Source organism: Galleria mellonella, unplaced genomic scaffold (genome assembly GCF_026898425.1).
Source record: "Galleria mellonella isolate WM207_F2 unplaced genomic scaffold, CSIRO_AGI_GalMel_v1 utg33, whole genome shotgun sequence".
NCBI classification, from domain to species: Eukaryota; Metazoa; Arthropoda; class Insecta; order Lepidoptera; family Pyralidae; genus Galleria; species Galleria mellonella.
The window spans coordinates 9,701,518-9,726,980 of record NW_026442079.1 but is presented as its reverse complement, the minus strand read 5'-3'; the positions used below and the strand labels follow the sequence as shown (position 1 = coordinate 9,726,980).

The 25,463-nt window shown below is 32.4% G+C and overlaps 3 protein-coding genes across 3 annotated transcripts; 1 reads left to right on the top strand and 2 right to left on the bottom strand.

Moving 5' to 3' along the window:
- Positions 1 to 1,928: 1,928 nt before the first annotated feature.
- On the bottom strand, positions 1,929 to 7,553 carry LOC113518429 (alpha-mannosidase 2-like). The gene is made up of 5 exons (XM_026903346.2): positions 6,749 to 7,553; positions 6,539 to 6,631; positions 5,851 to 6,045; positions 5,172 to 5,283; positions 1,929 to 4,591 (listed from the first exon to the last, which is right to left on the bottom strand). Exons 1-5 carry the CDS (start codon positions 7,493 to 7,495, stop codon positions 1,929 to 1,931), a joined length of 3,810 nt encoding a protein of 1,269 aa, XP_026759147.2. The 5' UTR covers positions 7,496 to 7,553.
- Positions 7,554 to 8,580: 1,027 nt separating this feature from the next.
- On the top strand, positions 8,581 to 14,560 carry LOC113518421 (breast cancer anti-estrogen resistance protein 3 homolog). Its single transcript, XM_031911506.2, has 6 exons — positions 8,581 to 8,723; positions 8,831 to 9,058; positions 9,250 to 10,238; positions 10,373 to 10,541; positions 13,705 to 13,882; positions 13,968 to 14,560. Exons 1-6 carry the CDS (start codon positions 8,721 to 8,723, stop codon positions 14,327 to 14,329), a joined length of 1,929 nt encoding a protein of 642 aa, XP_031767366.1. The 5' UTR covers positions 8,581 to 8,720; the 3' UTR covers positions 14,330 to 14,560.
- A 707-nt stretch (positions 14,561 to 15,267) lies between these two features.
- Positions 15,268 to 25,068, bottom strand: LOC113517671 (protein DDI1 homolog 2). The gene is made up of 10 exons (XM_026902423.3): positions 24,548 to 25,068; positions 24,115 to 24,318; positions 23,102 to 23,168; positions 22,417 to 22,575; positions 22,139 to 22,237; positions 21,816 to 21,978; positions 21,113 to 21,302; positions 20,091 to 20,171; positions 19,115 to 19,209; positions 15,268 to 18,262 (listed from the first exon to the last, which is right to left on the bottom strand). The coding sequence occupies exons 1-10, from the start codon at positions 24,807 to 24,809 to the stop codon at positions 18,182 to 18,184; spliced, it is 1,401 nt and encodes a 466-aa protein (XP_026758224.1). The 5' UTR covers positions 24,810 to 25,068; the 3' UTR covers positions 15,268 to 18,181.
- Positions 25,069 to 25,463: the final 395 nt, after the last annotated feature.

Here is a 25,463-nt window from a genome sequence, read left to right as displayed (position 1 = left end):
GTCAGTTTAGTGATTAATATTCACTACACCTTCAGAATCGTTCAATTCATTCAATTGTATCTTTCTCAGCAAACAGCAAAGCGTAGAAAGAGATAGCAAGTACTATTCTTAATCTAAGAAAAAGGAATTGTGTACTCTCTAAAACACGGATTATAAAATATATCATGAAAATCTCTTCCGAATGTGCTTTTGTAAACCATTTTTAATATTTAACATATATATGAGTTAATTGATAATATATTCAGATACCTATTCTCTGTCTATGTATTTTATTTCTCATTAAGCGTAAACTCAAGTTCAGAATATATATGTATATGAATTTTTTTAATGAATTTAATATTTAAATCTACGTTTTATCCTTATTAATATTATAAATTTGAAAATGAATTTATTTATTTGTTTGTCTCTTAACGGCTGATCCAATCACTACGAAATTTAGTATTCAGTTACTATATGGGATAGAGAAGCATACAAACTACTTTTAATCCCGGCCAATCGAGTCAAGTCGCGGGTAAAAGCTAATAACTTAATAAAATAGTCATAGGAACTTTTAAAACGTACAAATTTTATTTTTGTATGAAAAAGGTTTGTGTGTTTTATAGGTTTTTATAGATTAGTAGATAAGTCCGTATTAAAGATACCTGCGGAACATAGGTATTTTTGTTTTAATGGATGATACTTTTTTTTATGTGTGAACATATATGTGTGGTAACCCTACCTGCGCTAACGGGATACGCTGGCAGAGCACCAGTGAAGAGTGATAGATGAGAATGAAAACAGGCCAGTTAGCCCATCATGATGAATTCATCAGGAATTAACCATGATAAATTCCAGGGGGAACCGCGAACAGATTAACCTGATTGGGTATATTGCTAGCAATGGGATTCTCAGTCTCCATTACTAACAATTCCTTTCCCCCAATGGATGATATTGGAGTGGTTACCCCGCCTGCGCTAACGGTATATACACTGGCGAGACATCAGTGAGGAGTGATAGGTGAAAATAAAAAGGCAGGTCAGTTAACCCATCTTGATGAACACACTAAGAATCAGCATGATGATTTCCAGGGGGGCACCACACGGAGGCCGACCTTATGAGGCATATTGCTAGCAATGGGAATGATTATCAATCACATTGTTTGCATTGAATTTAGCAGGCGGGATTACGATTACATTGTGCCCCATTAAAAAAAAAATTACCACAAACATGAATACAAAGATTAGTGCGTATTCTACATTAGTTTTTTCTTAATTTAGTGTAGATATATTAATTCTAATTAGTGAGGGGATAAAAGGGGATAGTAATTTATATTAGTTATACTAACCATAGAGTTAGTATAACGTAATTATATACTTCATAATCTACGGGTCTGACAGCCCCATTGCTAATAATATACCCTAACAGGTCTACTTCTACATCCCCCCCCCCCCCCTGGAAACCATCGCAGTTAATTCCTGATGAATTTTTCGCGAAGTGCTGAGCTGATTTCGTTATCGTCTATCATCTTTTATTGGTAACTCCTTCAATAGCGCAAACAAGATAACCATACCATTCCCATCCCATTAAAAAAATACAAGTAGTTGCCATTGTAAGTTGCACAAAAACACTTAGTCCGCTGCTCTAAGGTTGTCTTGGAACGGTTGCTTTCAGAAATAAGACCACTTTACTGTACTTATACATTTGTATCGTTACATTTATTATTGTTATGCTTATTTCCTATATCGTATAATGCAAATAAAGTATATTTTTGATTCTGAGAATATGGTACCAGGTATCAAGTAGGTACTAGATAAATACGCATAATAAACTAAATGTTAAATTATATATTTTTTATTTTATGTACTTACTTAAAATAATTGATTTAGATTAAGGTATATACACATTATTTTTAAAAATAACTATGTAATAAAATAAACTTAAATAAAATTTTAAAAGAACACTCGCAATGTAATCAGTTCCATCGGAGGAAAGTTTCCTAGACTACACGTATTTTGAGGCACACCTTCGTCGGTTCCAACCAAATTTGTCCTGTACACTGATTTTATACTTCGAAGGATTTTTTCTACAGAGAAACTACTATCTCCATTGCATTGTAGATCAGCGTTTTCTATTCGGCATGAAGCCATCTGTCTATACAAAATTAACAGAGCAGAATTAGGAGCGTCATTATGTATGCCTCTATTTAATATTGTCCTGTAATTAATCACTGAAACGTCACAAGGAAATGACATTTTTATCATTGGCAAAAAAGCATAATAGGAAAAGTCGCTATTTTTCCTACTATTCATAAATATCTCAAGAAGATAATTCATGCAGTTCGCCAAATACACGGCCGGCCGACTAGGCAATTTGAGATTGTTATCAAACGAGTAGTATCCAAAGTAGTTGGTAGATTCTACGAATCCCTCCATCAATATTATGTGACGGTGAGATGTCACAATACTATCTGCTAATCCCTCGTGTGTGCCCCTACCGTCGTTAAACAGGATCCTCCTATCTAATACTACAACTAATTGACCCTCTTGTAATGCAGTCACTCCCTGCGTGTGATCAGTTATAAGCGTTAACCTATTCTTACTGTCTTGTATGTATACCATGTTTGTTATAGGATACATATTTGACTCTATGCGTCTGCTTATGTTCAGTACTCGTCTAGTATATTGAAATCCGTTATTATCAGTGTATAATTCTGGATTATTACCATTGCTTATATCAGTTTGAATGGACAGAAACAATTCTAGTTCTCTATTTTTCGGCGATATTTCGTAATCTACTTTAGTGTCAACGTAAATAGCGTTAGACAAGGGTGTATTGAGAAGATTGAATATTTTTACGGTATGTTGAAGAAAAAGACCGTAAATTGAAATAAGTTCCGTAGTAACTTGTCCAGCTATAATTATTATAAGTTTCTTGTTTTCCTCAGTTCTATACAGTGCTAATATATCTTGAAGAGGTCTTTTTACATCAGTATTGAATAAAAACATCCCAGCATTCTCATCAGAACTCTTAAATGCTCCATAGTCTAACACAAGCATTTTTTCCATGTTGCTACTTTTTTTAATTACTGTCTTCAAAAATCCTGACACCTCATCAAAAATAAGTCTATGCTTGTAATTTTCTAGTTGTATATCCCCTGGTTGTATTTGTTGAATATTGAAACTAAAGTAAGGATAATGACCATAATCGTTGTCAAATTCACATTTTTGACAATAAATTGTTGCGGTATTTTGTGTTGTATCATATGTGTCTTTAATTTTAAATAGTTCTAAAGTCATCGGTGGTATATGAATAACAAAAACAATTTTAAAAAGCTTTCTTGAGATCTTTATTACATTGTTCGAGTTATACTTCCAAACAGGATTTACTTGTATAGTAACATCTTTCTTATTATGATCTACAATTCTAATGTTAGGCTTTTTTGTTATAAGCTCCACTATTTCTGTTCTCTCGTGGCTAAGTGAATTAAATATGTATATTTGATCGCCTGCGGCAACAGTTTTGAACATAGAAACAAATTCCCCATCCCTATAAATATATTTCTGAAGATAAGGTGTGATTTGATCTGGCTTAATGCTTAGTAAACTTGCACAAACCTCCTGTATATACCAGCAGTCTTTAGCAGTCGATACAATCTGATTATGGATATAACTCAAAGTATTTGCATTGACTGTACCACTCACAACATTTTTGTCGAGAAGACGAGCAACTCTTTCTCTCGATTTTATAAGAAGTCCAAAAATTTCAGATGTATTAAATCCATGAAAGGCATTCATACTGACAGCGAAAGTAAACATGATCTCAGTAGTGCGTAAAGTAGACTGGAGACGCCTTAGTAGCACTTTAAGTAAAGGTCGAGATGTGAAAAATCCAACCCAGTACGCGGACCTTCCTGAGGTTAAATCAGCGAAATTAAGAAAGTCTCCTTTCAATGTTGGATAGTTTTTATGTTTCTCAATAATGCTATTGAAGTAATCCTTGGGTGTTCCAAACTGAATTGTAGCTTTGTAGATATTACTGTTTACATTTATAAAATCCGCTAGTTTTTGGTAATTCATATATTGGTAATCAAATTCAGATTGAGATTCGTAGCAATATGGATCTCCAATAGGAGCGATGATAACGTTATGTGGAGTAATTGTTCCAGTTTTTGAATATTGTTCTAGTAATAATTCTGCTTTTTCTTTAAGATTATATAGGTTTATATCGAAATTTTTGTTGAGTATACCAAAATTAAAATCATTAGTACAGACTGCGTTGTTTGGACCACAAGCTCTAAACCCAGCTGAATTAAATTGTAAATAATGAGTCAAAACGGATTGTTTTGGAAAACGCTCATGTCCGATCTTATTCAGTGCATCGTTAATGATCGTTGCAGAAGTTTTATCACTGTCCCAGTTTTGGATCCACACAAAATCGCTATGTTGATATTCCGCTAAATATTGTTCCCAGGAAAAGTGAAGATTTGTTATTATTAATTTGAATATTCCAGAAGCCGATAGTAGGTAAGCCATTGTAGGACTGTGAGTCACGCTGTTTGTAAGCCAACCGACCTTCGGAGAATAATTCAAATAATATTTTAACCATTGATGTCCTGAAATACGATATAACAATTTAATTATATACTTATTGAAGTATGTATTAAATTGATTTGCATATTATACTTTCTGGGTTATTTTATATTGATGTATCCAATATGTATCCAAGTTTTTTCATTTAAATTAGTTGCTTGGTCCTTAAGCTTATCTATTATCTGATATATGAAAAGGCCAAAAATATACCACCCGCAATTTAAAAAAGTTTATTTTCTAAATTGCTCAAACCTGGCATTAATTCCGCTATTATACGCAAAGCAACATATGAACCACTATGTCATGGAAGTTATAAGGATAACAAAATTATTATAACATGTACAGAATTGGAGAAAATAAAATATATCAAAAACATAAAATATTGCATTAAGAACTTATTCTATTTAAAGTCACTTAAAAAATTACCTTTTATTATTGGGAACAATTATAATATAGTATATTTTTTTGCAATTTTACCCACATGATTTATATGTTTATGTCTATGTAAGGTCCTTAATATGAAGTAGCTAGGGAGGAATAAGTATCATAAAGTCATATAAATTATTCTCGTAAAAATCACGAAACATTAGTATCTCTTGTTACCTTCGACTAGTTGATGTATCAGCCCAAAGATATGAGTGGTCGCTTCATCGGGTTCTATCCATCCTCCTGTAGTAATTTCTAAACGGCCTCCTTTTACCAGTCGTCGAAACGCCTGCTCAACGTACCAAATTATCATACTTCATTCAAATATAACGTTGTAGTTTACGATTCTGACCTGACTGACATGGTTCAAATGTTACTGTGATGGCACAATACATTGTATGGAATTTGACCAGAAAGTTAAACTTATCTATGTTGAAGCACTGCTAGTAACGTTAAGACCTTTTTAATCTTATTAGAATTAAAATTTATTTCTCGGGATATTATGATTACTCAAGGGTATAATGCATTATTATAACTTTAAATATGGCCAAAAACCACTAGCGGTTTAGTATTTTTGTGAACTGTTGCTGTTGTAGTTAATATAACAGGATAGACTATTGTACATGCTATTATATTATTGGCTAACAGTGGGCAAATCTAGTTAATAGACTAGATGTGCCTACTCTTCGTCAAGCATATTTAAACTAAACTCTGTGGAGATGGATTCACCCTTCTCTCGGATTAATTTACTTTATTAACGAAATTCACACGTATAAATTACAAAAATGAATTAGGTGATTTTTTTTTTTATTATTTAATTAATTTAATTGAATGAACTTCAGCATTATTCTCTTACCGAACGACTCTTTTTCGAAGTGGTTTTCCACCACTGACTCAAATGAGACACTTCGTGCCATGTGAATGTTAAATTACTATAAAACTGGAGTTTCTTAACAATATTTGATAAAATCTTGTTGACGCTGTTATTATGATAATATTCGAAAGATTGTTTCCAGATGGAGTCCACGTGGGTGCGAGGAATTAATATAACCTGTAAAATGAATAAAATGAAAATAACCCTATTGTATTGTACAATTAAGTAACAATCAAATCAAAGTAGTATAGATACTATGTGTTATGAGAGCTTCCTATAACTACTACTAGCTGGAGACCACAACCCAGAATACTAAATTTAGAAAGATGCGTTTCTCATAATGATAAAATCGAGAACCATATTTGGATTGTCTTTTAGGAAAAGGAACATTTCCGCCATTGCTGCACGGAGATCGCTACAAGAAACCAAACACGCCGCTTCCTCCCTTCTGCGTCCATTATATGATATAGCATGCTTCTATTTCGAAGGGAACTGAACATATATTATATTGGCCTAATCGAGGTTCTAATTTTAATTTTCGAAGTAATGGGAAAATGTACGGAGTGATAAAAAAATGAGTAACCGTAATATTGAAGGTGGTTCGTACAAATTATAAATTAAAAGGATTCAAAATTATATATATATATATATATACATAATAATAGGTTACCTTTAAAGCTGGCCATTTTTGACTTCTCATTAAAGATTCATAGCGACTATCAAATATAATGTTCCAAAAATGTTTTTTCTTCATCCAAACTGGCTGTAAGACACACATATTAATAATAATATAATAATTCAATAGTTACGTTGTATATGTGAATTGTGTACTCTTATAGTGGAATAATTGTATAAATGTTTAAACACACTCTATACTTACTTCTATGTCAAAGTTTAAAAATTTATCCTGTGCATCAATATTTGCTTTTGTTTCCTGTAAAATTGTACAAGTATGCGCATTCTCAGATATATTATAGCTGTACTTGGATTTGGTATCTAAGATCAATTCCTCTATTAGGAAATCAGTTTTATCAATGTCTTGTTGATTTGAGTTTTCATAGTGTTCAGTATTGACTTCATCATCGGTTGGGGTCTTAAAAATTCTTTTTATTATAACACTCTCATTTTCTTTACGTGTCTGTGGAAGTTCAGGTATGACAATAGTGTTTTCTTTACTGTTGCCTTTATGTTCAGTGTTTTGTAAATGGTGATCTCCAGACGTTAGAAAATATTGAGACTGTGTAGGTATCTGGTAATATATAGCTATATCTTCAGGAAGTGCATTATTATTACTTTTATTACTATTCAGAGCCGAAAGAAAGGCATTGCTTGAATAAAATGTTGATATATTCTTATTTGATGTATTCCTCGCCATTCTAAGTTCGCTGGGCAATAGATTTTCCTTCCGTCCTACTTTTATTCTGGAATAAGACGATTTGCCTCGGTTTGTTTCCACAGATGATAATATAGTGGATACCTTGGGCCGTTGCATCTTGTGTATCACAGTTTTTTCTGCGTATCCAGGGTACAATAGATCTCTGCTGAATTGCAACGATCTAGGAAACATTGAAGCATTTCTCCAAACCCTATGCTCGCTTTCTGCTTCACTAAAAGATTTTTGTACCATTTTAGATTGATTTCGAACAATTTTCCGTAACGCTGTAATAACAAAACAGATCACAACATTGGCTAATTAAAGTGGTAATGAATTTTAATGTAATCTATAAATAAAAAAATATATATAGAGAGAAAAATAAGTAATAACAGCATAATCCAAATATTTATCCAGTGGAAGCTCTGTTCATTAAACGATGGACAGAAAAAATTATAAAACAACATCAATTACTTACTTTTTTCATAACTATCGACTTTTGAGTTCAATATAAGGTTCAGTATGAAACAGATCCGGAAAATTTGGTTTTGGCTCATCATAGTTTAGACACTAACTGCTTCGGTTACCTGAAGACTGTCACTAAGTGTTTAAAAAGTGAAATGTTCAACAATTATTGTTTCTTTAGACACCGTCATGCTTTAGGTTGAAATGTACATTGTTGACTTTGAATACGAGGAACTGTTTATACTCATGAGGATGACTCTAATATAATATATACGCTAGCCATTGAATGACAAATCATTTGGAATAGTGGCTAGTTTTTGTTCTATTTTGCATCTTTGAATGTTTACTCCAGCTACGTTACTTTGTAACCGTGACATAGACAATGTCTTATATTATTATAGTGACGGAAACAAATCCGTTTTGCTAAACTAAATTTGTAAGATTTAGATCATATAAGATCTATAACATAGTTTAAATATTTAAGTAAGTAAATATTTGCTTCCGTTAGGTCAATTAATTAAAATGATATCATAAAATTTAGATATTTAAAATTAATTATGAACTATATATATTCGAAAATTAGGTACATATATATATATATATATATATATATATATATATATATATATATATATATATATATATATATATATATATATATATATATATATATATATATATATATATATATATATATATATATATGTACCTAATTTTCGAAATAAAGAAGCCCTTTAATTTATGTTTGAAATATAAATTGAAAATATACTAAGAAGCGGAAAAAATGGCTGAAAAATTTAATTTATAAATTAACTGTTCTGCAAATCGCATGCGCGAATATCCAGCGTGAAGTTCGCGGCAAACTTCGCTGCCAACATGCCGCGAGAAACGGGGCGGTATTATTTTATTGATTCCTCTCACCCCAAACTCACCCTCGATGTCCGCGACGATCCCAACATAACTATTATAACTTGTAAGCAAAAACATAGATGTGAAACAATAAGTAAATACAGAAATGGTAAGCATTTTTTTTTATAATTTTAATTAATTACAAACATTAAAAAGAGATAGAGATGTATGGTTATTAAATTAATGTTAATATATAAATTGTAAATATAATTTTAGGATACAAATGCTATGACTACGTCAGGTTTGCTCGAATGGGAGTTTTCGCTGCCATCCGATCAGATTATATCGCATGGCTGGTATCATGGAGCGCTGAGTCGTACAGCAGCGGAGAATCTACTACAACAGGACCGAGAGTTCTTAGTAAGGGACTCCTCCTCGCAACCAGATAACTATGTGCTGAGCTGCCGTTCCAATGGACAACATCTTCATTTTGTTATACAACGGGTAAGGAATCAAATATTTTTATTCTATAAACTTTTATTATCATATTACTTATTTCGAGAGTGAAATACCTACTGACCATTACTTTTTTATTTAATAAAATACAGGTTGTTTCATGTATCTATGTATATATTTATAATATTTTGTCACAGGAATGATCAATAATTTTAACACAAATTTATCATTTGATTTAGATTGTCGTGCATCCAGAGACGGTTTATGAGAGATATCAGTATCAGTTTGAGGATGAAGCATATGATACCGTTGCGGACCTTATAACTTCCTATGTAGGTTCGGGAAAACCGATATCAGCTGCTTCAGGCGCCAGAATTCAATACCCCGCCAATCGAATCGTGCCTCTTACTAATTATATCCCAAATGACGACATTAATTCTGTTATCTCACCAATCGGCGATGGTTCCGGTTCTTATAGTTTGTATAGCCATTTTGCAGCCAAACCGGGAATACAACTACGAGTACCCTTTAAAAAGCAAAGATCGCATTCCCTAACACCCATTGACATTGGTCAACATAACAATCATGGGAAAAGCGCGAGTGCTGATGGCGTAATTCAAAGTCAAGGTAACAAACACATGAAAAACTTTTCTGGCGATTCCAATTCCGGTTCTAACACATGGGATGCAAATTTACCGACAAGCCCGCCTGCAAAGCCTGCGCGCTACGAAGGTCCAAAAGCAGATGATCGACGCTTAGAATTGCAGAGACTTTACCACGTTTCGGGATCAGACTCTGGCAACGGCTCTGGTGACTCTACACAGAGTTCAGCTCACAGTGATCCTAATAAGTCAAGGATAGATTCCGATTATAATTTGGTGACTCCTACTATCAAACAACAGTTCGATTATGATTTGACAGAGGCCAGATTATTACAATCAGAAAATTTGGATTATGTTGTAGATTCACGTATAAATTTAGAAAATTTTCAGTCACAAATTATACAAATGGGTTTAACAAAGCCTTTAGAATCGGAAACCTTGCATACAATTAAACTTCTACTTCGCACTTCGGGCCCACGTATTTTGGCGAATCACATGACAAAAGTAGATTTGCATTTTTTATTAGACGATGCCATACAATTAGAAGGTATCGACAGAACAGCTTCGGGTTTGGAACTGTGTTTCCTTCCTCAAGGAAGACCGTTACGATTAGATGTTATTGAAAGGTAAATTACCACACATTTAGTAGCGTATTAACATCATAGGCGCCTTCCTCAGCCCGTCTCAAAAAATAATCTTCAAATACGCAAATATTTAATATTTAAACACAAATAATGGCTACAAATTGCGATATTTGCAGGATTGAAACCTACAGACTTCTTATAGCAGTGACTATTCTAACATGTCAAACCGATCGACAACGAGCTGATACTATCAATGATTGGATTCTCCTGGCTGTGGAAACGAAGACAGCTCTTGGAAACCTTTACGGTTTCTCTGCGATCATGTTTGGATTATGCATGCCACAGGTATAGATTTTTTTTAGTCATTTTACATCAGAACCAGTGATGTACTTAAATATTTGTTTGTCTACCAACTGATAGACGCTATTGCGAAAGTAAAAATTAACAGTTTAAAAATTAGAAGAGACATATAGCGAATTATTTCCAGTAAGGTGGATAGGGCAACACACCAGTATGTTATAACTATGCAACATACATTAGTGAAAAAATCTGAAATTCATTTTCCTTTTTACGTCTAATGGCATTTTGTGAAACTTTTTAGCATCTATACTTTTTAAGGTGAGTAGACCCCCCTTTTTCCCTCCTTTTGCCCCTAAACGTGTTCCTGTGTGTTTTTATTTTTTAATTTTCTACAAAAAAGTATTGGAGGTAGTCGAAAACTGTCAAGGAGAAAAAAAAATCTTCATTACATTCTCTATAACATTTACATAAAGATTATTTTAATAGGACTAATAAGGAATACGAATTAATCTAAATGCATTTACCTAAAAAAATAAGATTATGTATTAGCGTATAATAATTAGTTCACAAAATACAAATTTGCAGTGCAAACGCCGTCACGATCTTCGTACGCTTGTGCCCAATACATAATTTATTTTATATGTAATAACTGTTGTAAAAAATATTATGTATGTAATTATTTACTTTATTTATTACATATAAATATAGTACAATTTCATTTAGAGAAATATGCACATTGGAAAACCGATGTATATGAGTTTCGACAATATAGTAATGGCCTCTGAATTAAAATTTAAAATATAAAAATTAAGTCAGGCCAGTACTTGTTACTTGAGAAGCTGTTCCTAAAACTTTAAAAAGCAAAAGAATGACTTATGTTTACCCTAAAAACACTAGTAGTCTTATGGAAATTGTTACAAAATACTGTTGTTACTGATATCTGCGTATATTTATTAATTTGCTTCTTATATTTATGAGCTGCTATTTTATTTATTTTAATTACGTTAATTAAATATACTTTTTTACGATTCAGTTTAAGGCCTGGAACATTTTTGCCGTCACCCTCCTAGTGGTAGGGGTATATTGCCCCGTCATATGACCATTCGGCCCATGGTGGTATCGGGTTTATCGACCACAAGTCATAATGTTACTAATGTTTTAAAGATCGAGAGTGTGTCAGCTAGGGTGGTATACCTGGTACTCGGAATCACCAATAGGTATTAGCTGAACCCACATAGGTTACACAGGTACATGTATGTGCCGATCGTGACACACTTCGATGTAGAGGTGGAAGCAATGTATGCGGACATTTTAAGAGCCATACATTCCTTTAATACTTAATACACAGTATTGATCGGGGACTTCAATTTTAAACTGTGCAAGAGAAAGATAATGAGACGAGCAAAGGGAACTTTGATATCGGGCATCGAAATCTTAGGAGACAGCAATTAGCTGACTTCATAAAGGAGGTAGGACTTTTTATATTGGGGAGGAAAGGGATTGTTAGCAATGGAGTTTGACAGACCCACTGCATGCCTTATTAGGTCGACCTCCACGTGGTCCCCCCTGGAAATCATCGTGAACAATTCTTATTGAATTCGTCACGATGGGCTAATTGACCTGCTTCATCCTCACCTATCATCCTTCACTGGTGCCCCGCCAGTGTATACCGATAGCGCGGGTGGGGTTACCATTCCATTATTATCCATTAAAAAAAAAAGACTGATGAACTCGTTCCAAAAGTAGCCATACATAAAATGTATCTGGACAAGCCGTCATGATTCTATATCCATCGGCAAACTGTTAATAATTGTTTTATTGAGTTGTTTATAATTGTTGCATATATTTTATTTTACTAAAGTATAAATCTTTCTTATTACTTACATACGTCACGTTTCATAACGTTTTACCATATGTCGAGTGTTAGTGCTGGAGCTTTCAACGGCGTCCGCACTGTGAGTTTGTATATCGTGAACTAATTATTTTACGGTAATAAATATGTTCTTATTGTACAGGTAAATGCATCTACATAGATTAATTTCTCACTTGGATAATTTATCATAGCAACGACCGTTCTTAAGAAAATTAAGAACAAATACAAATTTATAAATTAAAAAAAAAAGGAATTTTCATGCATTTCGGGCAGGCACATCTCGTAACTTATTAGCCCTATTAAAATAATGTATTTTTTATTCTTTATTGTACACAACATATAAAGTTAAGCACAATTCATTTTAAACATAAATGTACAAAGGCAAGGCTCGCCTATAATCTCTAATAAGAGATTTCTTCTAGCAAACATTTATAATCTATGTGTAAATGTAGTAAAGATAGTAATGAAGATTCTATGTCTTTTATAATTTTCTGTTTTTAATGGGTGATAATGGAATAGTATCCATTGCCAGCGGGGCACCAGTGATGGATGATGATAGGTGACGATGATAGCAGATCAGTTAGTCTATCATAACGAATTCCATTACAATTAACCACGATGGTTTCCAGGGGGAACTGCGTGAGATCAACCTGATAGGGTGTATTTCTAGCAATGTCTAACTCATTGCTAGAATTATTAATACATACATACATATCTGTCACGCCTGTCTCCCATTAGGGTAGGCAGAAACAATGGAACGCCAAATGCTTCGATTCAAACAAACCTCTTTCGCTTCTTCCACATTCATCAATCGTGTCATACACGCTCGCCGGTTACGGGTACTTTTAATTTGGCCCTTCTTCAGCACGTCGCCTATTTGGTCGACATACGTCCGTCTAGGGCGGCCCCTACCGACATCTCCATTCATTCTTGCTCGATAAATTTCTTTCGTAATTCTTCTTTCATCCATCCTCTCCAAATGACCAAACCAACGCAATATTCCTTTTTCGATTAAATTATTAATACATTACTAATAATCCCTTTCTCCCCTACAATTTTCTATTATCTCAAATAGTTTTTATTGAAAATTAACAAAAAAAAAAAACTGTAGTAAAAGGAGATAGGAGGGACGGAAAGGATGGCGCCGAGCAGAATCGTAATTAGCAGGGTCTAATTACCTAATTTTAAAAAGTACGGGTGCCAAAATTTACAAAAATGCTAATTGAACCCTATTTTTCCGATTTTTCCCACTTATCTAACCCATCAACAGTTAATTCTTTCAATTTTTATTAAAGTTATATTTCAGTATATATACATTAAAAGTCTATCTTTCAGGTAGAGTGCTTAGAAAACGCATGGAACATTCTAAGACGTGTATACACCGACAACGCGTTTATGTTTGAAGCAAAACTTCGTCCATGCTTTAAAAGCATGAATGAGGGAACAAATCCTTTACCTCCTAACACAACGACCCCTTATGTCCTGCCACCGGTACTGTGCTTCCATTTATTTGGTGAGTATCATATATATATATTTGGCGAGTTCTTTAAACAAGAATCTGACAAACATTCTTTCATTGAAATATTTCCTTGTTAAAGATGGTGAAAGCGGAGGTCTTATGCCGCCAGACGATTCATTTCCCACCAGTCTTATGAACACACTCGAATTTGATTTCAACGCTACAGCGGCGCATTTAGAAGCTGCACGCCATTTTCCTGACCAGGTTGACATGTTCAAACGTAATGCTCGAACTGTGGTTCAAGAGATGTCCTCTTTAGGATCCACACTCGATCCCACATTGCTAGAATTATTCAGGACCGAATTCCATATAAATTTCCTATGGGGTGAGCGCGGGGCTTTGACGACACCGAATCAGCGATTCGCGCGACTCACAGATATTTTGACGGCTATGGCAAATAAGTTAGCCAACCAACCTCCAGATTCCGAGGAAACAGTATAAATTAGAAGGTGTATAAATTAACACTCGTGATCTTTAATCATATCATAGAAATTTGGATATTTTTTTTGCTCTGATGGAAAAACAAAAATTTATTGTGTTGAAAGCGAAAGACTGGATTATTTACTTATATAATGACGTGGTATACGTACTGTTCTTTTATGTTATTGTATTCATGTGTGTTTATATGTTATGCTTGGTTTCAATGAGAGGCTCAAATCAAAATAAAAAATTTATAAGCGAGTGCAATTGTAGTATCATCGATACTGATGATTGTGTATACTTTATGAAAAAATTATACCATTTTGTAATTGTATTAAAAGAAATAGGTACGCAAACATTCTTATTGAAGTACCTAAATGCTTATATAGGCTTTGTTAATAAATAAAAACGCGCACCGTTACAATTGTAGAAGGGATAGTCAGACATTTATCAGCTTGAGATAATTTTTTTAAAGGATATTATATTAATAGAAAAGACACAAGTACAATAGATATAGAAGATATATAATAGGTAACTCTGTAAGATAATAAAATGTAACGTACACTTGTAATGTCTATTAACATGTAATAACATGTAAAAATGTTATTAATAATGTTAATATAATAAATGCGAAGTTTATAATAATAGAAGAATAGGTCGAAGGATGAAAGGTTGGATGGATGTTTGACAATCTTTCATGCATAAACTACGGAACTGAATTGAATTGAAATTTGGTACACGGATAGGATAACTTAGCACATAGGATACTTTATGTACTGATTCAAACGAAGCTGCTGGATAAAGCTAGTATAGTTATACTTTAAATATAATTATGTAAGTAGTGAGTAAACTTTAATATTTATTTATACATTTATAAAATATATAAATAAAACAAAATGATCCCTACTGAAACAATGTCTTTTATTTATTTCTAAATTCCAAAAAATGAAACCAATCACTTTTCATTTTGAATCATTTAATGATTTAGAATGTAAACAAAAAATAATTACAATTTTAATGTATCTAAGTTTTATATTAATATATACATACATATATAAACAAAATCATAACTTGCTCTAATAAACCCAGTAATACTGCCCAATTTCATATAATCGGATAAAAAAGTAAAGATTCAATATTTCCTAGTAGCAACGTCAAAAATCAGCAAAGGCGCCCATAAATATCACTACCAACAAGGGACGCAGCTTAGTATACCTACTTACTAGTATCGTAAATATTACTTTTTGTTACTTTTTAACGCCATTACGGCTTAATCCAATTTGGTAAACATTCTTTTTACCTTGATCAATTCCAAAAAGTTGTAGGTAAATATTTTTTAAACGAACAATCACATTGCACCTTCTTTCTGCGTATTCCATAAATGTAACATATTTTAAAATCACATCAAATTATTGCTTTTCCTCTTATTTGCATAGTTGTAGTACTTGAAGTGTCAACTACAAATATGTTTTAAGCAGTTAATGGCCGCAGAAATTCGCTAGTCAATTTCAAGTCACATTACGCAACGAACATTGACTAGCTGATATTATGATGACAAGGCATTAGCATTTATTTAGCATAAACCATTACATTTTATTAAAATGAATAAAATCTATGGAACACTATTCCTGAATATTTTCTGTAAACAGATTATTTTACGATGAAATATTTTTATTACACAAAACCGATTAAAATTCTTTCTACCACGTCGCTCTCCTATATGTTCATATGGGACATATTCACAGGTTCTATACTAAACTTACCTTTTAAGAGATTTTTCAGCTAATCAAATCAAAACAATTAGTGAAATGGGATTTTTGTCCCATTTTCATTAAAGTCACTATAAGGAAATAATTTTTCTCATTCATTCCACTATGTAAACTTTTCCATTAATATGTGTTATTCTAACTATTTTATTGTCATTATGAAACTACGAGTCAATAAATGATATTATTATATGAAAATGTCAGAAAACTAAAGTTGACAACAAACTAATACCTCTATAAGATCTGCAGTACACTTCTGCTCAAATGGCAAATAAGGTTTTCCATCTCTTTTATTTGACAATAAGGTCGATTCTGAAACACTATTTCTCTAAATCAATCTCTGAAATTAAAATTTCAATTTCATCAGTCGATGTCACAGCGAGATATTTATATAAGACTATGAACACACATGAACTAAATTTCTAATAAATAATAAGTCGAAAGTATTAAAAATTTAGTTTATGATACATCATTAAACAGTAATTTATTGAAATTATCAAATTAAAATATTAGGTTCAGAGATAGGGTTGAAGAAATGCTGAATCGGAACGATATTTTCAATCATGTTCTATGTATAATCTTCAACAAAAAAAAAACTTTGCATTTGTTGGGCATGTGATAAATAGAAATGTAGATCGGTTGAATGAGAAAACTGAATTTAGTTTCAAAAATATATAGGGCAGATATAAGATTGATAAGCTGCCAAAGCAGACATAGCAATAGATATATAGAATTTTACTAATAATACAAAATGTCTAAATACGCATTAATTATAATATCAAAATGTCCTGTAATTATTAATCAACACCAATTACATAATAAAGCAGTAGTACACTTATAATCTACTATATATGAATTCACCCACATTTATATATACTTATTTATACAGTTTACAATAATACACCACAGAAAATCGGGCTTGACAATGAAACCTATATTAATCGAACTATTTGATCAAAATATGCCTATATAACGGCAATACGTGGTTAACAAAACAGTCTTCCCTTCCCATTTGGTAATCTATAAGATGTGAATTACAATACACACCGAAAAACACGTATTCGAAAACGTCAGTAATTTAACACTATCGAATTATTATTATGCATTATACTTCAATCAGTAATATAGATATTACTAACGGCAATACGTAATTAATAAAACAGTCTTCCCTTCCCATTTGGTAGTTTACAAGAAGAGAATTACAGTATACACGACATTAAAAAAGTCAGCAATTTAATACTATGAATTTAATATTATGTATTATAATTTAATCAGTAATGTCAAAATTGATAACGGCAATACATGGTAAATCAAACAGTCTTCCCTTCCTTTTTAATGTCTACAAGAAGTGAATTACAATTATACATCAGCAAAACACGACATTTAACCTATTAATCTAATTTTATGCTTCAATCAATCAGTAATGTCAAAAATGATAATGGCAATACATGGTAAATAAAAGTCTTCTCTTCCATTTTGGTTATGTCTATAAGAAGTGAATTAAAATATACATTAAAAAAAACACATTGAAACAGATAGTACTTAATCTAATATTATGCTTCAATCAGTAATGTCAAAATTGATAACGGCAATACATGGTAAATAAAAGTCTTCCCTTCCTTTTTGGTGATGTCTACAAGAAGTGAATTACAATATACACCGACAAAACACGACATTTAAGAAGAATAGTAATTTAAGACTATTATTCTAATATTATGCTTCAATCAGTAATGTCAAAATTGATAACGGCAATACATATACAATAAAACAGTCTTCCCTTCGCATTTGGTAAAGTCTACAAGAAGTGAATTATAATAAACACAGTAAAATACGACATTAAAAAACGAATGAAAGCATTTTTACACTATTAATATTAAGCACTACACTTTAATCAGTAATGTCAAAATTGACATGTCTATATAAAAAGCAATATATATAATAGCAAATAATAAATACGGTGGTCGATAAGATTTCATTTCGATAGCAGTGCAGTGCTTCTGCAAAGCAGTGCATCAAATATCTACATTATAGTAGGTACATCGAGTGTGCTTAAAAGACTTAGATCAAATAGTTCAGCAATGCGCTCACGCAGAGCTTTCAGTAAACATCAGAATTTGAGTGATTTAGCAACTAACGCGACCATTGCTTGCGCTTTGTCGCCGTTGAACCGTCGCAACTCGACGATCGCCTGTAATAAGTAAAGGGAAATTAGTTGTTATTTACTTTTGTTTCTTTTTTTGTGGTACACAATTTAATAATATTCGTTAAAATGGTAAAAAATAAAATGGTGTTCTTTATTAACTTTCATAACAATCAATTAACATTCCATTATTGAGCACAAGTCTGTCTACCTACATAAAAGGAGAATATTATCCTACTATGATCGTGCTAGCCTTGGTGCAGTGATTTACTTTGGTGTATCATGGATTAGTCACCTCTCACAACATGCTGAGGGTGGAAGAGCAGTGACATGCTGCTTTGTTATTTCACAAAAATGCAGATGAACGAAGGTTTAAATGAAAATGCAGATAGGGTATTAAATAGTGACAAAATTGATATGTGGTAGCTATACCAAGCATAGCCCTCTCCATGCCTCGCTAAGCATTAAATCTCAGCGAGCTATGGAGAGAGCTATGCTCTGAGTATCTTTGCGTGATAGAATCCGAAACGGACTATCCGCAAAAGAACTAAAGTCACCAACAAAGCCTGAAGGATAAGCAAGCTGAAGTGGCAATGGGTTGATCACCTCGAAGAACCGACAACCGATGGAGATAGTTTTTTGAGTAGCGACTACCTACGAGCATACGCAGAGTAGGATGACACCCCTCCCTCCCACCCTCCACTACACACAGACACACACTGAAGTGACGACCTCAAACGCATTGCAGGAAGTCAGTAGATGCAGGTGACTTAGGACCGTCCCTTATGCTAGATTATGGGGGAGGCCTATTTCAGTATTCAGTAGTGGACAGATAATAGCCGAGATGATGATGATAACTTCAATTACTGTAGCAAATTTTATTTCTATAAATGGACTCACCTGCTCTCGGGTGAAGCCGAAGCCAACTATTTCTTCCACTTCAGATTCTCCAAATTTATCAGTTGGCAAGATGGTCTGACCAGGATCGACAAGACCTGTTTAAAAATGTAAAGTTAGTTTTATAAAACCACTGCAGGATTTGTACAAGTTGGACTATTTACGAGTATATTACAATATTGTTATATAGGCTGTTAAACTATACCTAATAATAATTTATATAGATGTGACTTGGACTCTGTCTGACATAATAAATTTGTGTGTCAATATAAATTGCCCACATTGATAACATTAAAAGCAAATTAATGTACGTGCCAGTGGTAGGCTCTACTAATGCTACATAGATTTCTAATGGTTCTAATGGTTCTGATGGTTGGCGAATTTTTAATGAATTCATGATGGGCCAACTAATCTACTTTAATTTTCACCTATCATCACTCATTAATGCACCACCAGAGAACTTAGATAGTGCATCGCCCATTAAAAAACAAATGCTCGACAAATGGTACGTCAAGTATTACTTTCACCATAACCAGGATCATAGTGACGAGCGTATTTATTTTTATTTATTTTAAGTAATTTTAAAATTTCTTTGTTTGTAATGGATAAAGTCAAAATAGTTAACGGATTTTAAAAATTCTTTCACCTATATAAAGCTATATTGTCAGCAGGTAAGGTGGGCAGTCTTTTGTTAAAAAATAAATTAAATCTACTTATCTAGTAATAAGGCAGTATTCATACAAAATCTACAAACCTATTTTAACTATTATATAGCTTATCACTTTCTTTCAAATTGCAAATAAAAAGTGTTAAAAAAAGAGACAAAACAATTCACATGAGGTATAAGAGGTTTTACGTTTTTAGTAAGAGTGTAATACAAAGTTGTCATTGTTTTTTTGAGAATGCTAAAAAGACTAAATCTGCCTTATGTACCACACTCGGTCCAAAAACTTCAAATAAATATAGACAAGGATTTTACCAATTCTCTGCCCAGTTTGCGTTCCATTGGATGATGCTTGAGGACCAGAACTAGATTTAGGCATCTGCTTTTCTGCAATATCTGTAAAACAGATATAATATATAATAGTAACAATCATTTTAACATAGCTAGATTCAGAGCCTGCTCAGACAGACATGAAAAAGTGTACAGCAAAAAGTGTCTGCAGTGTGTATAGGTCCTAATAAACTATTGTATAATGATTAGGTACAATCTACAATAACAGCAACGTTCTATATTTTAAGCAGTACATTATATTAATTCTAGTGAGGTTATCGTGAATGTAAATTTATTATCTGTAATTTATGTTACGTGATAAGTGCACATACTATTACATACATTGATTTATTTATTGATCGATAATTACTTATCTTTAAAGTATGTTTATTCAAATTAGGACAAATATTTGACATTCGTCACCAAAATAATAAGTAAAGTGAAATTACATAAGTCAAAAACTTATGCAGTGTTAAAACTTAACAGTATTATTAGCAAAACATATTTTATAGCCTTCCTCACTGAATGATTGATATAAATAAAGAGATTTAGTTCGATTTTGAATTATACTATTTATATATTATTATAAAAATTAATTATTAAAATTTTTGTGCTTCCAAATTATAACTAATATAATAATAAAAATATTACTAATTTTCACTATTTATGATAGGAAAAATCTTGAAAAATAACGCAAAATGATGCAGTTTGGACAGATTTTTCATTAAATATGCTTAAAATGTAATAAAAAAAAAAATTCTATGATATATGATAAATGTGATGAAAGGAATATTACGTTTGTACATACATCTGGAAATTGAGAGAGAGTCGTGAGCGTAAAACTAATACGTAACACCATCTATACAAAAACAAATGTTAGTTTTACTATCTTTATTGTATTAAAATATACGTTACTATTTTTATTGTCTTATAAACGTCAACAGAACATTTTAAATTTAACATGCATATTTTAGATTTAACAAATTACTTCTTTTTGCCACGCCCACCTTGCTTTGATTTTTCCAATGCTTCTTTCACTTGGCGCTCCTCGTGATCTCTCACGGACTGGCTCACGATCTCGTCTTCTGATAAGCCGGAGAGCCTAGCACAGTCCGGCAGTTCCGATTCTGGCAAGAACGGCGTCTCGGTTCCTGTGGTGCCGATGCGCAGAACGTTCCGTTTCAAGTCTATATTGCACTGGTAATAAAAATGTTAATGTCAAGAGATATACATGAAAAATAAATGTTACACAAAGTTGTTTTAAATAATATTTCATCATTATAATCCTACCAGCCATTAATTGTCTACTATTTAACCTATGTTCATATATATATGTATGTCCACTTTGAGGGGTTTGCTAATAGTTGATATGATTGCCAGGTAGACTGGCAATTGAAGGTAGGCTTTAGTAAAAAAAAAAATTATTCACATCGAATTATCAAAAGAAAATAAAAACTGTTTTTATACTAATGCTTTGCGTTCTTATTATATCTTATAATAAAATTTCAACTCGCAACAAGCAATTTTCGCTTCATAATAATAAATAGAATATATCATCATAAAATTAAAATAGAATCAAAAGGGAGTAAATCCAATTGATTGCAAGAGAATTAGGAAGTAGAGTTCACTACTTAATCGCACATAAATTTTTAATACGCCTGTAGTCAAAATTTGAGTTTAGGGGCAAAGTCGTGTTATGTGTTGACATACCTGGTGTCTTTTGAGCATATCCAGTCCAAGCAGCATATCCATAGGCTGTTCCTCCAGCACTGAGAAAGATGTGGTAAGGAAGTCCTTTTCAATTCTCATCTGCACCATGTGGATGCGACCAATGATGCGTTGTACACCCACACCTTTTGCTATGCCAGCCCATCTATGCAAAAAAATATTTCTATAGCTACCTTAATATATAAAAATCACATGTGAATCCAGATGGTTTTTATCCTGGTAAATAGTCTTATAAGTCAGCTAGTCATTATACAAAAATATAAAATATCTAAATAATAAGTAAATTTCATGTTTTATTATTATACCTGGTATCTACAAGTCGCATGATGTTGCATCGTTCAGCGCAAGCTGCAGACATTATTGTTGTTTGCGCACCTGAATCTATGAAAGCCTTTACTGGAAAGCTGAAACACGCCAAAAGATTATAATATTACTTATATATGCCACTAGCAGATCATCGAGGTCTTTGCCTTTGTAATATATGTAAAAAAAGATGTTAAAACAATAGTCACTATCTCCAATAGAGCAGAATACCACACAGTAAGGTAAGGTATCTGATGATCAATTTGGAAATCATGCCTACCCATTAACATGACAGTTGATGTATAACATGACCACAGTTCCAAAAGTTTCAGGATTATACTCCATGGCAGCTTCCATATTTGCTTCAATATTCTTCTGGCGGATTTCCTCAGCAATCATTCTTTGTGCCTCAGTGTCAAATGGGTCAGAATTCATCATTCTAAAAAGGAATAGATAAATACATAGAAACAATAACAATAAAGATGTCAACATATGGAATAATTTAAATAACTGAAAAACAACATACCGAATATATCTGAATGTGAATGCATAATATACTAACAATACATTAATCATACAATAATGTAAGGATGTTAGTGTACAATTTATGTGGTAGAACTTTAAAAATCCAGAGATTGTGATGTATGTATATGTTTATATGTAAACTTTAAAAGCAAAATATGATGTCAAGTTTTAGATTTAAATTATTGATTATTATGTCAACTTAAATTAATATTTAAACAATCCTGTAGAATTTGTTAGTGTTTTTTAATACATACATATTATATAAAAAGTATTTACATTAATACAAACAAACACTCATGTATAGGAATGTCTGTATTATGCAAGTTTTGAACTTAAATAAAATGTGAAACAGTGTAGGCCAGTTCACAAATATAGTTGACAACATTTGAACTAAATATCATTAAATATATAAATAAATAATGATATGACCACAAACTCACCTTATTCTTTGTTGTTGACGTTCGCTTCTAGCAGATATTTGTTCACGAAGTACTGATGCAAATGTATCTATGAAAAACAGTATATTGATATTTATATTTACTTAATATGTATACCTACTTTAGATTCCATTACATAATGCATAATTCATTGTATTAAAAATTTATTATCTGTGTAGTGTTGAAGTAAACTAAGGAGGCAAGATTCACAATTTTTTTTCATTACTAGAATATCATAGAAGAGCAACTACACATTCTGTAATTTAATCGGGAATTTTATGTTTGGACTTTTATTCATCATCATTATATCAGCTGTTAACTAACACCTACAATAGGTCTCCCCCATAATGGGAGTTTTGCCAGTAGTTGCCACTTTGGTAGGCAGATTGGCGACCAGAGTTAGTCTTTTGTGAACTTTCAAAAGGGATGCTGCTGCCCATCACTCAACTGAATTCCCTTAGTTACCTCTTATGATGCCCATGGTAAAGCAAGGGATGGCCTATTCTATATTAGGACCACACAGCGGATTTTTATTGTCTGAACATAATCAATAACATAATTTTAAACAATAATATGTAAAAGAATATGGAAAATAAAATTAATAAAATTGCCCTACCCCAGAGGGAGGACATCATTATTTATATTACCACATTTATTATATTTGTGACAGCTTGTATAAATGCTCAATCATGATTTTTTCAAATTATCCATCTGCAATCAATCTCGTTTTAGCTAAAATCAGATCTGGTATTCAAACATGATGTGGCTTTGATAATTTTTAAACATTTATCAAAAATTGTGACTGTATATTCTAAATGTGACTACTAATACAGTATATTATCTGTGATTGTAAATCGTGTTTGTCTATAGACAAATATTTCAGTCATCCAGGGCATATATTTTAAAACAATAAATGCTATATTGTAAAAGGTTATGAGAATTTAGGTGCCTTTTTAGTGAAGAATTTCTTTGGATGCTGACTACGAATCTTTTAATGGAAAGTGTAAATAACATACCAAGGTTACCACTAAGCAATGCATCAGCTAATCTTGGATTATTTTGTTTGAGTAATGCCAATTGGTCAGGATTGGCAAGGAACATCTCTCTAATTATGCGAGGGTCCTCTTCTACAGGTGGATTTCTTGCAGCCATTGAAGTACTTGCCCCAGGTGGCACTTGAATATTACTGAAGTCTAAATTGGCTAAGCCAGTTGGTAAAGCTGCAAGGGGAACGATTGCTATTGTTTTATAAGAAATGAGGATTAAAAATTATAAAAATAAAATTTTTGAATAAGAACAAATGTCATTTTTTTTTTAAAAAAAAGTCTTTTATTTCATAAAGGAATCCAAATTCATAATTGACAACTTCATAACATGCATTGTCATCAACAATAACAAAACAAGATGACAAAGCATATTGACAGTGAAAGATTAAGAGAACAAAGGTACCTTGGTTTGCATCGTTCAAATTGAGATTCGAAGCGGACTGAACCATATGAAGTAACACGATTACGTCTCCATCGTGCACGCCGTGCTCTTTCAGCGATTTTTTATCGTCCAGAAGAGGTTTGCCGTTGAAATTTAGAGTGATCTCTTTAGCAGGGAAACCAGACTCTATCTCGCAGAACGCTTTGAAATTTTCCAATTCCAGGTCTTCCGAAACGTCCAAGACGAAGATCTCGTCGTTCAGAGTGGTAACAGTCACTTTCATTGTGGAATTTTGATGATTTGCTTACTTAGGATGAAATGTGGACGACAATGCTGATTTGTACAATGCGCCTTATATTCTGGGAATGACTGTCCGATTCATTTTATATACAGTACTCCCCGCTATTGGTATGTAAGTCCTTATAATAATAAAGCACAACTTTTGGAACCGTTCCCTAAAATTTTATTTGTGAAGGTATAAATGGCTAAGTCAGAAACTATTGGGACTTGGTAATACTAGGTATACAGCTAGAGATGCAAGTTCAATGAACATATTCTCTATAGAACCGGTAATTACCGATAATAACCACAGATAAACAAATATTTTAAATATATCGATAGTCGATTCTAAAGCGTCAATTCTATAAACCTATCTTTATAATTAAAATTAAACTTTGATATCACAGTGAAATCTTTATTGTAAGGATCAATTTGAACTAATTTTCTAACAGATTTAAGTCAATATATTATAATTTTTGTTTATAATAATGTATTATAAAACAGTAACCATATAACATAAAACAGTAATTTCGCGAAATTATCAAATAAAAAAATTAATAAATAAAACGATAAATTTAAGGAAATGGCTCTTCAGAATCGACCCGAATAATGGGGTCGATTCTAAAGAGCCATTTTAAGGCGCGGCTTGCGTCTTTTT

Excerpts from the sequence above, each read along its gene's own strand:
- LOC113517671 (XM_026902423.3), bottom strand. The coding sequence starts at position 24,809 with ATGAAAGTGACTGTTACCACTCTGAACGACGAGATCTTCGTCTTGGAC. Across the intron at positions 22,576-23,101 it reads CGTCAACAACAAAGAATAAG|AATGATGAATTCTGACCCAT; the intron begins GTGAGTTTGTGG and ends ATTCCTTTTTAG. Across the intron at positions 18,263-19,114 it reads TCGGCTTCACCCGAGAGCAG|GCGATCGTCGAGTTGCGACG; the intron begins GTGAGTCCATTT and ends TACTTATTACAG.
- LOC113518429 (XM_026903346.2), bottom strand. The coding sequence starts at position 7,495 with ATGGTACAAAAATCTTTTAGTGAAGCAGAAAGCGAGCATAGGGTTTGG. Across the intron at positions 5,284-5,850 it reads CTTCGAAAAAGAGTCGTTCG|GCGTTTCGACGACTGGTAAA; the intron begins GTAAGAGAATAA and ends TACGTTGAGCAG. Across the intron at positions 4,592-5,171 it reads GATACATCAACTAGTCGAAG|GACATCAATGGTTAAAATAT; the intron begins GTAACAAGAGAT and ends ATCGTATTTCAG.
- LOC113518421 (XM_031911506.2), top strand. Across the intron at positions 9,059-9,249 it reads TTCATTTTGTTATACAACGG|ATTGTCGTGCATCCAGAGAC; the intron begins GTAAGGAATCAA and ends CATTTGATTTAG. Across the intron at positions 10,239-10,372 it reads CGATTAGATGTTATTGAAAG|GATTGAAACCTACAGACTTC; the intron begins GTAAATTACCAC and ends CGATATTTGCAG.